The 18,223-nt window shown below is 42.8% G+C and overlaps 1 protein-coding gene across 4 annotated transcripts in view; it reads left to right on the forward strand.

The window, feature by feature from the left end:
• The first annotated feature begins 756 nt into the window (after window positions 1-756).
• Window positions 757-18,223, forward strand: part of TAMM41 (TAM41 mitochondrial translocator assembly and maintenance homolog) — a 46,708-nt gene continuing 29,241 nt past the window's right edge. For 3 of the 4 annotated variants that reach the window (XR_011426825.1, XM_003363033.5, XM_014731418.3), the window contains exons 1-4: window positions 757-1,166; window positions 3,748-3,930; window positions 7,092-7,184; window positions 14,581-14,731. Coding sequence is in view for 3 of the 4 variants with exons in the window: in XM_003363033.5 (XP_003363081.1) it covers window positions 1,032-1,166; window positions 3,748-3,930; window positions 7,092-7,184; window positions 14,581-14,731 (562 nt within the window). In the remaining variant the exon portion in view is untranslated. Of the gene's footprint in view, window positions 1,167-3,747; window positions 6,966-7,091; window positions 7,185-14,580; window positions 14,732-18,223 lie in introns of all 4 variants that reach the window. The other variant, XM_023619954.2, reaches the window with a different exon arrangement.

The following is an 18,223-nucleotide window of genomic DNA, read 5'->3' on the forward strand; positions in this document are numbered from 1 at the left end:
AATGCATCAACATTACCCAAATGTTAGATATTACTATTTCTGTTATTTTTCAGAGGCGGTGTACATCGGGGAAGAGTATCTGAGAGCCTCTGTCCAGGAGCTCTCCAGCTATGCAAAAAAGAGTTTCCTCCAGAAACTGCATTTAGTACGCCTTTTGTGAAACCAATCCCCAAAACAAAAGGGCAAAGACTCTTTCCTACCCTTAAAATTAAATACAAACATCAGAGAACATTGTGCAGGCTTTCACCATTTATGGAACATTTTCACGACCATCACAGGACTTGAAAAGGTCTTTAATGGGAAGAAATCACAACCAGATCTTAGTGATAAGCTCTGGGTGCTGAAATTGGGCAATGATTTTGATTTTATTTGTGTTTTCCTAAAGCTTCAAATCTTTGCAATTTTGGAGGTAGACAGAGACGATAGCTGCACAACATTGTGAATGAACTAATTGCCACTCTGTTGTACATAAAGTGTGCAATGTTATGTGAATTTCACCTCATTAGAAAATCTTCAGTACACATGCAAGATTTTATTGTCATTTACTAAAACGTGGGTTAACCCGAGAACAAAAAAAGCCTCTAAAGGCCCCAAAGCGGTGCAGTCAGCTGACACGCTCCCCCACCCATTTGCCGAATCACGGTTGCAGAGGGCCAGGTTCCAGGCAGCCAGCCTGCAGCACGCTCCTCCGACCACCAGGGGTCTCCACAAGGCCCTGGCCGCCTCCCACGCCGGCGAGCGCCTTCTCTTGCGCCTTGGAAGCGCGTGTGCGTGTGAGGGGCGTGGCCCCTGGTGGCCGGCTGCTCCGCCGGCACGAGCCCCGCCCCCCCCCCGGAGCCTGTGCCCGAGCCCACCGACCCCAGTCCTTGCCGGTCCCTCCGGTTCCCACCCCCGGCCCCAGCCTTCTCCCGTTGGGGCTGGTCCCCGACTTCTCTCTCCCCACGTGTAACCGCCTGCCGCGGCATCTCTGGCCCGCTGTCCTCTGCCCGGCTCTGCTCCGCCGAGGCTCCCGGTCCGTGAGCCCCGGCCGCATGGCGCTGCAGGCGCTGCAGAGCTCGGGGGTGGCCTTGCGCAAGATCCTGTCTCACTTCCCCGAGGAGCTGAGTCTGGCTTTCGCCTACGGCTCCGGGGTGTACCGCCAGGCGGGGCCCAGTTCAAACCAGAAGGTGAGCCCGGCCCGCGGCCAGCCCCACGCCGGGCATCGGCGTGTCCTCACGAGTTCCCGTTTCCTTCGATCCCTCCAGAGCCCCAGAGCTGCCTGTCCACTCTGCGCACTGCACGTATCAACTAGTAAAGTACACACCGTACGAAAGTGTTGCTAGTGCAACGACAGCGTTAGCTGAGTTTTGAAGTTTAAGTAGGAGTCCACTCCGGTCTAGAGCAGGAGATGCAGTGATGCGGGGGGAAAAGCTGCTGCAGAGGAAAGAAAAAGAAAGGAAGGAAAAATACTTGCCAGGTGCTAGTTCAGTGTTCTCAGCCGTGGCCGAACATTGGAGTTTTCTGGGAAGCTTTAAAAATTTCTACCTACTGGGATTCTGATTTAATTGGTCGGGGATGAGGGCTGGGCTTCAGGAATTTGTAATACTTTGCAGGTCATTTAAATGCGCAGCCAAGCTTGAGAGTCACATGGATAGCTGTGGGGGGAAACACAGAATGATCCTCCTCACTTCAGGAAGCTGACGACTGGTTGTAGGACCTGGGCAGGTGCAGTGAAGTTAACTAACAGCAAAAGTTAGTGGGTGACTAGTATATTTATTCATGCTCAGGCCATTTAACAAAAGTATGTTTAGGACTAGGTGTTGTAACGCTTCAAAGTTGGCTGAGCACAACGGCTGTGAGGGTACAGTTTTCTTTGTGATTCCACCTTTTTTTCCCCCTCTTGAAAAGGGGGGAAAAGTTTGCTTTCAAAGTAGAGACAAATTTCAAGACACGGCAGAAGAGTGGAAGGCAAATATTTTCCACTTAAATGAGGCTGTTATTGACTTTCTCTGGAAAGGCTTTAGAGCTTTTGTTGAGTTAACATAAAAGGAGCAAAAGTCTGAATAGAGAGACTGTGTGTGTGTATAACCCGTGTTCTGAACTGGATTTCTACTTGCTGGAATTCGTGCACAGCCTGACAACAGTTTGTTGTCATCTGTGGTAAACTAAGGAAATGAAAATGTGCAGATTGCAATAGGACCTCCTGGATTTGGATACCTGGCTGTAATCTGTCTTCCGATTAAAGTTCACCTGCTCACTTCCTGGTGAGGCCATCTATACTGATGCTTGGATTTCGTGTTTCCCACATTTAGGAGTATTTAAGTAATACTGGTCTTTAAATTGACAGCATATGAGAAATTATAGATTATAGGTATATAAGAAATTATCGACTAGTTATTTTTTCTAACATAGATTAACATAGTTAGAAATTTTTTTAAAACATGTCCTCCCCAGATGTTTAGTATCACCAGTGGTTTGTGGATCACACTGTGGGAAACTCAGAGCAGGCCTTAGCTTCCTGATGCTATGGCTGCCTCTTCATTTTTCCATGAAGATTTTCCTTTGAGCAGATCTGGAATTCCCTCCCAGAGTAGGTCCTTCTTTCCCTTTCCCTCACTCTCATTCCCTACAAGTTAGCAAGTCTTGGAGATTCCACGCCTAGTCTCTCAGATCAGTCCCTACCCTCAGTGCCTTAGTTAACATCTTCTTTTCATTTCTCACGTGGAATCTTACACTTACCCTATGTGATTTTCCTACCCTTAGTACCCCCTCCCTCCAATGAGCTTTTCTGCAGGAGAATTTCTTGGCATGGCAACCACCTCCCTCTCTGGTCCCATCTCTCGCCACTCCCTGCCTGGGTTCTGTTCCAGCCATAATCAAACTAAGTGCAGCTCCCAGAACTTGCCCCGCTCTCTTAGCCACAGGAGCGTTCTCCTCTAACAGGGCTCTCTCCCCTTCCTCAGGCTTTTCCTATTACTTTCCCCAAGCCTGCTTAACTCTTGCACCTTCTTCAAGACTGATAAATCTGAGTCTTGGAAAATGTAATTTTATAGGAAAATTTCTCTTTCCTGTTCTCCTGACCTCATTCTGAATGAAGTTAGTACGTTTTGCATTCCACTGTCGAGTCAGCTTAGTGATAATTTGTCTGTTCTCCCCAGTAGACCCTGAGCTCCTTACTTCTGTCCCAGGACCTATCAGAGCTCATTGTAGGTGCTCAGTGAGTGGTTGGTGAATGAGTGAGAGTTGAAATAACTTATTTCCCATTACAGAATACTTTATAGACCTTATCCATAGGGTGTTATTTGATCTGGAAGACAAGTGGAGCCTTTTGGCTACATTTGGCTGAAAGGCATGTAGCATGGTGGTGCAGCACCCAGAATTTGGAACCAGACTACTTTTGTCTGCTACTCACTAGCTATGCGTCCTTGGGCAAGGAACTTACTCTGTGCCTTGGTTTCCTTTTCTATAAAATTGGGATAGAAACAGTACCTACTTGGCAGGATTGCTTTGAAGATAATGTGAGTTACTGTATATGTAATATATAAAGTGTTGATGAGCGCCAGAACAACAATACATGTTGTCAGCATTGCTGTTATTTGTATTGATGAAAACAAAGCTCAGATTGGTTCCAGAGACATGCTTAAATGTCTGATGACAACCCCAGGTCTCCTATTAATCCTAATGGCACAGAATTTTAGAGCTTTCCACTCTATCTAGGTGCCTTTCTTAGGAATCCAAACTAAAATCTTCTCTTTTTTCACCTCCCAGGCTGCCATGCTGGACTTTGTGTTCACAGTAGACAACCCTGTTGCATGGCATTCAAAGAACCTGAAGAAAAATTGGAACCATTACTCTTTCCTGAAAGTTTTTGGACCCAAGATTATCACATCTGTCCAGAATAACTATGGTGCTGGAGTTTACTACAATCCACTGATCACATGTGATGGGAGGGTAGGTGACTTCCAGCCTATGTCTTAACTTGGGCAACTGTTCACCTTTGTTATTAGAATACCAGCTAAATATGTGTGTTCTGGCAGTCAGGAAATGTCCACACTCCCGCTGGCTGTCTTGAACCCAGGGACAGAGCAGTAGCTGGAGTCCTCATCTTCTCTTGACTGTGATTGTAGTGTGAGAAGGTGGTCAGGCATGTCTGTCTTTATTTTTTGCCTTTGGCCATGTGGTTCTCAAATTTTAGTGTGCATTAAAATCCCCTGGAGTTGGGGCCAGCCCCGTGGCCAAGTGGTTAAGTTCTTGCGCTCTGCTTTGGCGGCCCAGGGTTTCGCTGGTTTGGATCCTGGGTGCAGACATGGCACTGCTCATCACGCCATGCTGAGGTGGCGTCCCACATGCCACAACTAGAAGGACCCACAACTAAAATACACAACTATGTACTGGGAGGATTTGGGGAAGAAAAAGCAGGGAGGGAAAAAAAAAGAAGATTGGCAACTGTTGTTAGCTCAGGTGCCAGTCTTTTTTTTTTTTTAAGATTTTGTTTCATTTTTCTCCCCAAAGCCCCCAGTACATAGTTGCATATTTTTAGTTGTGGGTCCTTCTATTTGTGGTATTTAGGATGCCACCTCAACACGGCCTGATGAGTGGTGCCATGTCTGCGCCCAGGATCCGAACCAGCGAAACCCTGGGCTGCTGAAGTGGAGCGTGCAAACTTAACCACTCGGCCTGCCCTGACAGGTGCCAATCTTTAAAAAAAAAAAAAAAAAAAATCCCCTGGAGTACCTGTTGGATGTGCAGATTGCTGGACCCCGCCCCCAGAGTTTCTAATTCAGTAGGTGTGGGGTGCGGTTTAAGGGTGTGCATTTGTTAATTGAGATATAATTGTCATATAACATTGTGTTAGTTTTAGGAATACAACATAGTGATTTGATATATGTATTTATTATGAGGTGATCACAATATGTTTAGTTAACATCCGTGTAACATGTGTAACACACACACTTACAAATTTTTTTTCTTGTGATGAGAACTTTTCAGATTTACTCTCACAATGTACATGTGTATCAGCTCATCAGGTTGTATGCCTTAAATATATATGATTTTTGATTGTCAAATATACCTCAGTAAAGCTGGAAACATCTTTTAAAATCAGTTCTCTGCTCAAAGAAAAAAAAAGATTTACTCTCTTAGCAATGAGGATTTGCATTTCTAACAAGCTTCTAAATGATGCTGATGCTGCTGGTGTGGAAAACACACTTTGAGAACCACTGATTTGGTCAGTGGGAGGAATAGGCAGGCCCATTAAGGATCAGGGTGGGGATTAATGTTATCTGTACGGAGGGGCAGACACTCCCAGGAGGAAGATGGAAGTGAAGAGGGTATCACAAGTGGTTGGGAGCATGTGGTGCCAAGTGGTGGGAACCTCTTGGTGCCAGCAGGTGGGTGGAATTTAATGATGGGTTGTTGGAGCACAGGTAGAGTACACAGATGCCAGCAGAGAGTTGTCTGACAGCAGGAACCTGCCAAACTGTCTTTCAGATGAAGGAGTCCAATCCCTAAGAGGGCTCTCGAGAACTAGGCAGAATCCTAGCCTGAGAGGACCAATGGGGGACTAAGTCAGACGCCTCCTAGAAATTAGCTGGGCTCGGGACGACACACCGGTTCTGCCAGCTGTGCCAATTCTGCTCATGCTGCTGATTGCTTACAGCAGTCAAACTGTGATGTGCAGACGGATCACCTGAGGATCTTGTTGAAATGCAGATTCTGATTCAGTCTCTCAGGGATGGAGCCTGAGATTCTGCATTTTTTTTACAAGCTCCCAGGGGATACGGATGCTACAGGTCAATGGACCACACTTTGAAGGGCAGGAGGGTGGAGTACTGACTTCAGAAAGATTTTGAAGACCTATCTGAACTTGGCAGGATTGAGTGCTGTGATTGATTGGTGATGTCTGCATAGCCTTTGGGCCATATATTTACTTTTCTGGTTAAGTCCAGTCCGATTCCAACTGCAGATGAGGAAACCAAGGTTTAGACAGAGGAGGTGACTTTCATAAGGTCACGCAGCTGGTTTGTGACAGGCTCCAACTTCCAGGCTGGTGGTGTTTTCATTATGTCCCAGTTGTTACGTGCCTACAGCAAGAAGGGCTTTCTGCAATACTGCGGCCAGAGCGGAGTGAAGAAGGGCATTGGAACAGCACAGCCTTCCACATCCGCTTTAGTCAGCCAAACACGTAGCTTTGTTCTTTCTCCATAATTAATATTATGCTGAGCCTATCTCTAATTAGTAGTTTCAAACCGTATTACAAGCTCCAGTAACCAAATGTTTGGGCATAATTATATACCAAAGGGACTGTACTTTTTAATTGAAATTCTTTAGATACTTCTTAGATATTTGCAGCCTGAGAAGGCTGTTTGGATACTGAAGTTCAGGAGTGAGTCTGAAGGTGTTTGTTGAAGCAAATTGGATTTTGTGAACTGCAACAACTGCTTTCAGAGTTTGTACAAATTACTACTGAAATGAGGTTGACCATAATTCCATGTGTTTAGCACTGATAAAGAGGTTTTATTTTTGGACGTTGCTTGGTAATTATAACAGTGTTTCAAATAGTAGCGAAAGAGAAATTCATCTTGTAAAGGATGTCAGTGAAAACTTTTAATTAAAGAAAATTTCTTGTCTTTTGTGATGAAACAAACATTGGAAGCCCAGACTGAAATCCAGGGACCTAATTTTGACTCTGCTACTCATGACCTTGGGCATGTCATTTATTCTTTCTGAGCCTCAGGTTTCTTATTTCTCAAATGAGAAGCATGGACTGTGTCATCGCTTCTCAAACTGTGGTGAAGGACAAGTTTTTTATTTCCAATCCATCGAGGACCAGTACTAGATAGCCTCTCAGAGCCATTCTGCTGTTAACGTTACAAGAGCCTAAGTTAGAACATCGGTCACTTCACCACGCATACCTGAGAGGACACATCAGTCTTGGAAACTAATCCTCTGCCAAGGGTTTTGGTGGAGATGTCTGTTTTTACAAGGTAGGCGTTTTGAGTGACTTCAGAAGTCAAAGTACTATTCTAGTCAGAAATTTATTTCCTTATATTTTGTGTTTCCCTAAGCAGTAATGTGATATTTCCTCTTTTTCATGCCCATTTCTTTTTTAGCTTATCAAATATGGGGTTATTAGCACCAGTGTTCTGATTGAAGATCTCCTCGACTGGAATAACTTATACGTTGCTGGACGACTCCAGAAGCCGGTGAGTGAGTGTTTTGTTGGCTGCCACGTTTAGGGATGTCTGTCCTCTCTAAACCCGGCCTTACTTTGATCTTTGTGACTGCAGTGAGATGGAACTCCAGGAGATAGAAATGAGTTTCAGACTCCATTTACCTCCTACAGAATCACGGCCAAACAATATTCAGATGTTACTGGTCCTGCCCTCTCTCTAAAGATTTTCAGTTGTCTGAATGGATCGGGCTCAGAGTCGGTCCATTTAGGCTGGGGGAGGATGGCAGAGGAGGTGCCCAGTGCCTCTGTGGAGCCTCTGTCAGCAGGACCCAGATCAGCTTTTCTTCTAGAATTTAAGTGCCACGGGGCACTGTTGTCCTCTGATGTGTCCCAGCAGCACCTGGGACAGTGCCTGGTAAGCTTTCAGCAAGTACCTGTTGAACAAGTGAAGGAACCAGATGGTCACTCCGAGAGGGCTGGATTCTGATCCCCTTTATTAGCCTCCTCAGGCTGATGGTGAGATCCTCTCATAACTTCTCCCTTCATTTTGGGGGGGGCTTCTCCCTGTGCTTTAATAGAAACAGAAAACAAACCAAAACAGAAAAAAGTGGGAGAGGACTTGAATTTTTGACAAGTATTTACAAATACCACATTTCTTCTTCTTCTTCTTCTTCTTCTTTTTTTTTTTTTTTTTTGAGGAAGATTGGCCCTGAGCTAACATCCGTGCCCATCTTCCTCTACTTTATATGTGGGACGCACAGCATGGCTTGCCAAGCAGTGCCATGCCTGCCCCCGGGATCCAAACTGGTAAACCCCAGGCCACTGAGAAGCGGAACATGGGCACTTAACTACTGCCGCACTGGGCTGGCCCCCGTGTTTCCTCTTTTCTGCAGACACATAGTCTGTTATCTGAGCAGGTGTCTTTTCACAGTTTAAGAACGATGTGAACTAGTCACAGTACTAATCTCACAGCAAGGAAAAATTTTCTCTGTGCTGTCAGAGGGTCTCAGCCCCACAAAAGGGAACATGGTTGTTCTCAAGTGTCTCCCAAGAGAGTGACTCTGCTGCTGCTTTTGTCAGTTCTGGCAGTAAATTAGAGACTTATACAGCTTGGGCTCGCTGGGTTGTGTCATAAAAATCTCTTTATTGATATGTATGGACCATTGAGATTCTCTTGCCTTGCACCTGGGTTTAAATTTAATAGTATAGCTCATTAAAACATCCAGAAACACTTGATCTGGGCTTTACACGAGTATATACATATTTTTAAGTGTATCAAGCTGTAACCCATTACATTTGTGCACTTCCCTATAGGTAAGTTTTTATTCAGTAAAAACATTTTTTAAAAAGTCCATAAACAATAGGCTTACTAAAATAATTTCATATCTATACCGATGAATGTCTCGTCTCCAGGCTGGATAACTAGTAAAGCTCATAGTCAAGCAAATATATGCAATTGAAAATTTGTAAATACTCATTTTTTTCCCCGTTTTTTTCTTTTTAACTTATAAAATATGTAGCTTGATGGGAAGAGTAATGAACATGGGATTAGAAGCCTTGGGTCATATTTGTTCCTGCACTTACTGGCTGTTTAGATGAACTTGGGCAACTTTTCTTCCTGAGCCTCAGGCAATTTATCTGTAGAATGGGGACAACAATACTTGCTCTGCCTACTTCACAAAGGTGTTGAAACGTGGAAGCTGAATGGTAATGCTGGCAAGAACGCAGGTATTTTAGAATCAGACAGATCTAGGGTGTGGTCCCGGACCAAGCCCGCTCTGACCCTGAACCAGTGGCTCAATCTTCCCGACTCACCTGTTGATGAGGCTGATGACATTGACCTCAAAAGGCAATTGAGAAATGCCTAGATCTAAAATAAGTGCCTGGCACTTCGTAGACACTTAGGAAGTGGTCTTGCCCTTCTCTCTGTCCTAGCCCAGCTCAGTTATTTTGAGATAAAATGAATATTGAATGTGAAAGTGTTATGTTATTCTCTGTACTCTGCTTTATGTACTTGGAATGTTTCAATTTTTTTTAAATTGGTTTTAGAAAACTCAAACGCCATGAAATCTCAGAATGTAAGCTCTGAAAATGACCTCAGATTTCATCTAAATGTCATATATCCTGATAAAATAAAAATAACAATTCAAGACAAGTAGTAGCAGCTGTAGTCGTACAGGCAGAACTGCGTTTCTCAGCTAAGAAAATGTTACAGCAATGACGATCCCTTCTAGCACAAGAAAATTAGCCTATCTTAAAAAATCATTTGGAAGTGTTAAACATAATATATGGTTAAAAAAAAAAAGGAAATAGAAAATAATAAAGAGATGAATTAACTCTTCCACCCACTCCTGCCCCCTGGTTTCCTTTCTAGTGGAAATCACTGTTGACCAGAAAATTCTCAGTGATAACTATCTTTACACAAACTATTTTCACCTCTAGGTGGCAGCAAATATTAATCAAATGAATAAATCTGATGAAAAGAAAGTGTCGGTAGCATTTTGGACCCCAAAAATGGGTGAATGTCTTAAGAAAGAATTGTAATAATATGAGTGAATTCTTTGTTTTTGTGTGTTTTAAAAAAAGAAGCTACATTAAATTATATTGTCTAGAGCTCTAAAATTATCTTCCACATTGCAAATAGAATAGAATTTCTCAATCGCCAGCAATTTAAAGGAATATACAGAAGATATTTGGGAACTCTCTTTACTTTACATTCAGTTTTGCTGTGATCTAAACTGCTCTAAAAAATAAAGTTTATTAGTAAAAGAAAAAAAGAGGGGCCAGCCCAGTGGCGTAGTGGTTAAGATCATTCCACTTTGGTGGCCCAGGGTTTGCAGTTCATATCCTGGGTGTGGATCTACACACCACTCATCAAGCCATGCTGTGGCGGCATCCCATATACAAAGTAGAGGAAGATTGGCGTGGATATTAGCTCAGGGACCATCTTCCTCAAGCAGGGAAAAAAGAAACAAAAGAGGAAGACTGGCAAACAGATGTTAGCTCAGGGCCAATCTTGCCCACAAAAAAAGAAAAAAAACAAAAAGAAATGTAAAGGACTACCTTGCTTAAAAAGATGGACATTTCTGGAAAAAGTTGAATGTAAATTAAATTTCTGTCATACTTTACCTTTAACTTACCTCATAGTTCAGGAGTTAACCCTTTTTTATTTCTAGTGCAGACTTAAGTTTCTGAGTCATCTTCCAAGTAAAGAACCATGAAATTTTAAGTATTTAATAGAACCTTGTGATCAATCCTTTTTTAAGTCAAAAGAACTATAAAGTAATATTAATAGTCATTTCCCTAATTTATTTAACATAAGTTTGGATTTTTGTATTTAATATTATTTTAGCATATAGATAATTTGGCTAGAATTTTTAAAGCATCCATGTTGGCATACAATGGTGTTTTGCCGCTGTGTTAAGATTTTAATGCATTCATTGCAATATATTTTCTATTTGCTAGTAATATAGCTTTTCTAAATAATTGCTTTATTGAGATATAATTCACATACCATACTTCAACCATTTAAAGTGTACAATTCAACGGGTATCAGTATATTCACAGTTTTGCAACCATCACTATATTGTAGCTTTATTGATTTACTTTTGTGAATAGAAGAGTCCCAGTGGTATAAAAGATCCCTGTATGGGAGTTGGAAAACCTGGCTGCTTAGTCTTGGCTCTGCCCAGCTGTGAGCAAATCCTTGGGCCTCTAGCCTTTGAAATGCAAAGATTGTGCCATTCATTTTCTTATTCAAAAGACAACAAAGTTTCTCCTCTGTGTATGCCAAAGGAGTAAAATAGCACCACATTGCGTGTCCTGGAAGAGCCCACAGTCCACCAGGTAGATAATTAGTAAGTTTTCATCCAGCTCTAATGTTCCTTGTTCTTTCTCGGCTCTCGAGCAACACCGTTTGGACAGATTAGCCTTTTGGTCATTTGTGATGGAAAACGTCTGCGGAAGTGTCATTGGTTAGTGGAGTATTTGAAGAGTAGGTAGGGCTGTGTTCTTTGTGACTGTGACTTCACTCTGCAATTCGAGTTCTCTCTCCCTGTGACCTGTGTTAGAGAGCCACAGTGACTTTCTCTTGTTGTGTCTTGAAAGGTACTCACAAATCTCTTGAGTTGGGCTTTTGCAAGTCCCCTCGAGTGTTGCCCCTTCCTCTCAGTAAAGATTTTCCCCTTGGCAGTCGTGCTGATGCTGCCTGTGCGGTTCAGGTCGGGGCATTCCCAGTAAGATACAAACAGCTATTCACAAATCTGAGGACTTTCTTTTTCTCTCAGGCCTCTCTGGCAGTGTCCCAGGAGTTCACTGGCTTTTCTTTCTGAACGACAAATAGCAGTGTTACTGAGACCAGCTCCTGGTTCACCTCACACTGGACAACCAGAGCAGGACAGTGGCAGAGTCTTCTGAATTGACAGTTTCCCTTTGAGTGAGGCTGCTTTTATTTTCACTCTCTTAACCTTCAATAGCAGACTGCTTTTTTACAACCTAAGTAGAACAACTTTCTTGGAGAACAAATGGCATTTCGTTAAATAGGAAAATTTTCCCAAGCACTCACTCTTTTTTTGCATCTTTGATTTGTTAGCATCTCAGAATAGCTTCTGTTTTCATTAAGTTTCTGTAAAGCCACCAAAAAGAGAGAGGATGAAGAATTGTTGAGGAGAACCTGGAGGTAAAGAGGCTTCACAGGGTTGTGGAAGGAGCTCTGGAGAAATCAGGGACCTTTGTCCTCGTCCAGCCACTGCTTCTCATGGGGAAATCTTTTAATCCTTGGTGCCTCAGTTTCCCTGTTAGTCAGATGAGGAGGTTGCCCCCTAGATCCATGATTCTTTATGGAAGACAGGTTTGGAGAAGTTATTCAAGGCGTAAACATAGGAGTTACTTTAGGATTTCACCATTTGTTTTAATCATCTTTCAAGATAAAAAGTTAACCAGAACAGGGGGCTGGCCCCGTGGCCGAGTGGTTAAGTTCGCGCGCTCCGCTGCAGGCGGCCCAGTGTTTCGTTGGTTCGAATCCTGGGCGCGGACATGGCACTGCTCATCAGACCACGCTGAGGCAGCATCCCACATACCACAACTAGAAGGACCCACAATGAAGAATATACAACTATGTACAGGGGGGCTTTGGGGAGAAAAAAGGAAAAAAAAAAATCTTTAAAAAAAAAAAAGTTAACCAGAACAGATCCCTAACTGAATGCGTGAGAATAATTCAAAATATTTAGAGCTGGATTTGCCAAGTATAAGGGTGTTACCCTGATTTTTGCCATCAACTCATGATGCAACCTTGGGCAAGTCATGCTACCGGGCTCCTCTTCGGTTTTACTTTCTGCAGATGATTGCAATAATACTAAACTCACCCAAGTGCTGAAAGGCTTAATTAAGAGCTAATAAGCCCTTGTAATTACGAGGGAGGAGGTGGTAGTATTGAGTAAATCAGCATGACTTACCATATGAGAGTTTTTTATGTTATAAATATTCCCTTAGAAAAAAAGTAGGGACAAAAATAAAAGATAGAATTTAGGGTCTTAAGACTGATTTATAAAATAGTTATGTTTTATAATATTTCTTTTTACAATTAAGAAAAAAGAGAAGAAACTACTTTGAGATATACATCTTTCTCTTTCCTTGCTAATAACATTTTAATTTGGAATTTCTCACAATATTTGTCTCTTTTATGTGCCATCTTAATTTTGTCAGAAATGATCCCTGTTTGACAAAAGGCAACTTAAGCTCTATTTTCTAGACTAAGAGGAAAATTTGGTGATAGCACTAAATGGTTTAGAGATGGTGGGTACATTTCAGATATACGGAAGTCCTTATTAGGGTCTTCTAGACCCTTTCCTTGCTTAGAAAATCAGTCAGAAGCAGCATGATGGTTTAAAAAGATTATGGCAGGAGTGCAAATTGGCACAACCACTCCGGAGAGCAATTTGGCAATTCTGCTTCTAAGTCTGTACCCTAGAGCAGGGGTTCTCACAATGTGGTCTCTGCACCGGCAGCATCAACATTACCTGGGAACTGGTAAGAAATGTACATTTTCAGGCCTCACCCAGGCCCCCTGAATCAGACACTCTGGAGGGTGGGCCTATTAACATGTTGTAACAAGCCCTCCAGGTGATTCCGATGCTCACTAAAGGGGAGAGAACTTTGGGCCAGAGAAACTCATGCCTTGTGCACCAGGAAACACAAGGAGGCTCACTTCAGCTAAGGGTTCATATGCAATATCTCATTTAATTTTCCCGGCAACCTTATGAGCTTGATTCTGTCATGAGCCGCATTTTACTGATAAGGAATTATGCCCATAGTCACAGAGCTAGTAGGAGGTGGAGCTGGGACCTGAACACGTTCTTTTAACTACAGTGCACTCTTTAAAACTGAGAATCTCAGAGCAGACTGGAGAAATTTGTATTTTAATGGATTTGGGGAAAGTCAAAGACAGTAGCTTCTGCTGTGTATTCAGGAGAAAAATCCTTTTAATTGATTAAGGCATTCACCTGTACATTAGGCACTTTACATTTATTATCTCATTCCATCTTTATAACAATTCTTTGATGCACACCTGTTATCTCCATTTTATAGATGAGGACTTACGTTCAGAGAAGTTAAGTAATTTGCCCAGATTCACACAGCTAGTAAATACCTGGACTTGAGCCCATACCTATCCCTAAAACCTATGTTCTTTGTGCTGTAGCTAATTTTCTTTCCTTTTTCCTTAGTCAAGTTCAAAATCAGTTCTAAATAGAGCATGAACTGCTCAGGTTATGTATGGATAAGAACAGAGATGTGTTCTAAATAAAGAAGTAGGGGCCGGCCTGGTGGCACAGCGGTTAAGAGCGCACGTTCCGCTTCGGCGGCCCAGGGTTTGCTGGTTTGGATCCCGGGTGCAGACATGGCACTGCTTGGCAAGCCGTGCTGTGGTAGGCATCCCACATATAAAGTAGAGGAAGATGGGCATGGATGTTAGCTCAAGGCCAGCCTTCCTCAGCAAAAAGAAGAGGATTGGCGGCAGTTAGCTCAGGGATAATCTTCCTCAAAAAAAAAAAAAAAAAGAAGTAAAATGCCTTTGTCCATCATAAAATTAAGTGAAGAACAATGAAATTATAAAATAAAAAGATATTAAATTTCTCAAAAGACATTTATTCTTTTGTGCTGACTTCTTTTTTTCAAAACTCATGGAGAGTTTCCTCATTTAAGAGAAATATTTATTTTGTTTTCTTTCCTGTGTCATGATTTCTCTGATTTTGGCATAGAACAGACTCTGGGATTACTTATTCAAATAATAACTATTTCCTATCAGCTGGTCTAGTATTCCAGGATCTTCAGGGCTCGAGTTTGGGACAGTTCCAGCGCGTGTGTAAGCCCAGAGCTTGAGCACCAGTCCGCTTGTGGAATTTTTCTTCTGAATGTTCTGGTTCTTTCAGGTGAAAATCATAGCGATGAATGAGAATGTTGCTCTTAGGTCAGCCCTCGATAAGAACCTCAGGAGTGCTGTGACCACTGCTTTCCTCATGCTCCCCGAAAGCTTTTCTGAAGAAGACCTCTTCCTAGAAATTGCCGGACTCTCCTATTCAGGTTAGTAGGTTTGATGCCCATATTTTCTGCAAGAAGGAGATCTGCTGTTTGAGAGCCGTGCAGACATCCCGCCTCCTCAGCCTACACTGGAGTTGCAGCAGCCTTGGTTCTGATCCCATCACTTCCTGCGCAGGTTACGGCAGAGAGCCCCGTGATTTGCCTCCAAGGCCTCTTCCTTTCCACGTCTGTACCCTGTACCCCGGGGTAATCTTTTTATTGTTGTTAATTTTTATTTTGAAACAATTTCAAACTTTCAGTAAAGTTTCCATAATAATACAGAAAACTCCCCTATACTTCTCTACACTTTCCCCAGATTTACTGATTTTAACATTTTACCACCTTTGTTTTATCATTCTTTCTGTATCAGTGGTTTTCAAATGTTAGTGTGTATCAGAATCCCCTGGAGGCTTGTTAAAACAGACGCCTGGGCCCACCCCAGGCAGCTGATTTAGCAGGTCTGGGGTGGAGCCCCAAAATTTGCATTTCTAGCAGGTTCCTGGATGATGCTGATGATCCTCCAGGGATCCTACTTTGAGAACCACTGCTCTCCCTGGATATGTAAATACGCTGTATTCTGTATTTCTTTCTCAACTGTTTGAGAGTAGGTCATACATAGCATGTCCCCGTTAGACCATATTCTTCTGTATATGATTCCTAAGAACAAGGACATTCTCTTACATAACCACAGTACAGTATCAAATTCAGAAAGTTTAATACCAATAACAGTACTTTTATCAAATTGATGATCGGTATTCCGAATTATTGTCCCAGTAATGTCCTTTATAGTATTTGTTTCCCTCCAGTACATGGTCCAGCCAAGGATCATATATTCTATTTAGATACCATGTCTCTTTTATCTTGCAATCTGGAACGCTTCTTCAGCTTTTCTTTGTCTTACAAAGACAGCCTTTCTTTGTCTTATATGACATTCACATTTTTGAAGTCTACGGACCAGTGATGTTTGTGCCCTGATAAGCACAAGCTCCCTTCTGAGCAATCTATGGGGAGAAATTTGAGCATCATGGGAATATGCTGCTTCTTATCAAACTGTCCCTCCTGGGGTTGAGCATCCGTTGATGACTCTTGCTTGAACCAGTCCTTGCCGTGATGGTTGCAAAGCGATGACCTTCCAGCTGCGCCCTTCCTCCGCGTTAAGGAAAGCTTTCCCCTCTTCCCATTCGTTTATTTACTTGTCTAAATACTGACTTCCTTTCCCTTTCCCCTTAAACCAGTTGTGTTCCTCAGAGATGTTAGGGGCTCCCTCCAAGGGTGAGGGGAATGCTGAGAAGATGGAGACCCTTCCTCACCCTTGCTCCAACCAGGCGAGTGCTGTGCTGATCTGTTTAATGTATTAAGGACCCATGTGAAATTTCATTTACACGAAAGCACTCTGCTATTTAAAAAACAGGTTGAAAACTACTTTCTTAAATAAATACCTCTTTCTCAATTTTTATATATGAGTCAAAGAACTCTATGCTCAAAATATTGCAAAAGCAGTATACTCTTCTTCTGAATCCCTGTACAGGTAAGATTTCACAGAAATGTAATGCTGATGGACTGGAGCCCTTTATTGACTTTGTGGGAGAAGATGCCAAACCGTTCTCTGCTTTCCCACCCCACTGCCACTCCTCTGTTTTTTCCCACGTAATCAACATCAGCATAGTGTTAGGTGGATTCGAGGAGTTCTGTATAAATTCTGAACATTGACTGAAGAAGTTTATCCACTCACATAACTGCTTTTACCTATTTGCAGACTTTAAGTTAGCGTTCAGGCTGCTGTCAGTCTTTAGCGGAGTTTTGCTTTGCCTCCTGGAAGCACTGTGTTTTGTGCTCCTGGTTTATCCTGAGCTGTGAGGCGTATACAAATTGATCAGTGAATGCTTGCTGACTCATAGCAGTGTCATCTTCTGTTTGGCTTCCTTTATAACATTTAATAAGGGCTGCTGGGTAGTAACACTGTACCAGACACAGATCAGTAGGTAGGTGAGTAGATAGATAGATCGTTTATTCCATCATTGAATCCTCACACAACAGCCCTATTTATTCACCAGATATTTATTGTGTGCCTTCCATGTGCCACACTGTGCCAAGGCCTAGGTGTACCTTAGTGAGCAGGACACGAGTAAAACTCCTCATGGAGTTTATGTTCTTTTAGGAGAGACAGACAATAAAGAAGCAATAAAGTAATTTCAGTGCTATAAAGAGAAGAAAATAAATCAGGATGAGGGCAGGGCTGTCTTTACAGTGCACTGTCAGGGAAGGCCCTCTGAGGGATCTGAGATACCTGAGCTGAGATCTCAATAGTGATACGGAGTCAGCCCCAGGCTGTCGGGAAAAGAGCAGTAGGGGAAAGTGAGTTGCTCCCTCCAAGCCTGGTTTCAAACTTCGGTGTGTCTGACTACAGCTTTCTCAGCTTCCAGCCTCTCCCATTTGTCATCCAGTCTCCTCTTGTTTTCTTGCCATTATGTTTTTTATTGCTTAACCCAGATTTGGATCTGAGAATTTGGCCAAGTATCCTACATTACTCATTTCAGTGAAGTTGGCTTCTTTTTACTGCAAAACTTAGGACACGATACTTGGCAGATCCTCCCTAGAGGGAGCCAGTTCCAACTCTGTGCAGTCCCTAGCTTATGACTGAGGCCTTTTCCAAAAGGCCTTCTCTAAGCCAGTTGTTTAGAACTCGGAACATGTTTTCCCATTGAGTCGTTATGTATGAAGGTGTTCCTAAGGCAGGGCGCGGTCTGATTAATGGTTGTCTAGTCCATAGTGTGATGGAACTAGACTAGAGTAGCGAGGCCAGGAAGGATCTAGGCCCTGCAGGTAACTGTCTTTCTTAGGTATGAGACTTGCCCCAGGTGATGTGTTGAAAAGCAGGCCTTTCCTCCTGCCTTTCTTAGGCTTCTGAGAACCCAGTATCGGCACTGACTGGTTTCTATCCTTCCACAAAGCACCCAAACCTCCCAAGCCCTCAGAATATTCCAAACTTCAAATTGTCCACCAATCTCATTTTCATTTGCAACTTTGACATTTATTTTCCACCTGTTTCCAGTTGAGAGATAATATGTTGTCCTTAACCTGTGAAGTTCACCGTTTCTCCCTGGAAAGGTGGGGGGAGGGGAGGGCTGGGACAGAGGAAGCAGTCCCTCTCGGTGTTGTTGGACATGTTCCTGCCGGTAAACACTGGCAGAGGCAAGCAGCAATAGTAGTAGTAATAATAGCCCCTTACATTTTATACAGTATTTAAGGCTCACTTTGACTGCCCTGGAGTCAGGATTTATGGCATTATTGTTGTGAGTGATGGTGAGAAAGGAGTAGGTGGCAAATGAGAGCCTGCAAAATTGGGGAGGAGCAAAGCTTTCCAATTCTTCAGTTATTCTTAGAAGTCAGCATTTAAGTAAGCAGAAAAAGAAAACCAAATGAACTTTAAAGGGTCACTTTGAACTTTCTTATGTAAATACAAACTATTAAAATGACTAATTTTAGGTAATGATC

The sequence above is a fragment of the Equus caballus genome, chromosome 16 (genome assembly GCF_041296265.1).
Source record: "Equus caballus isolate H_3958 breed thoroughbred chromosome 16, TB-T2T, whole genome shotgun sequence".
In the NCBI taxonomy this organism is placed as follows: Eukaryota; Metazoa; Chordata; class Mammalia; order Perissodactyla; family Equidae; genus Equus; species Equus caballus.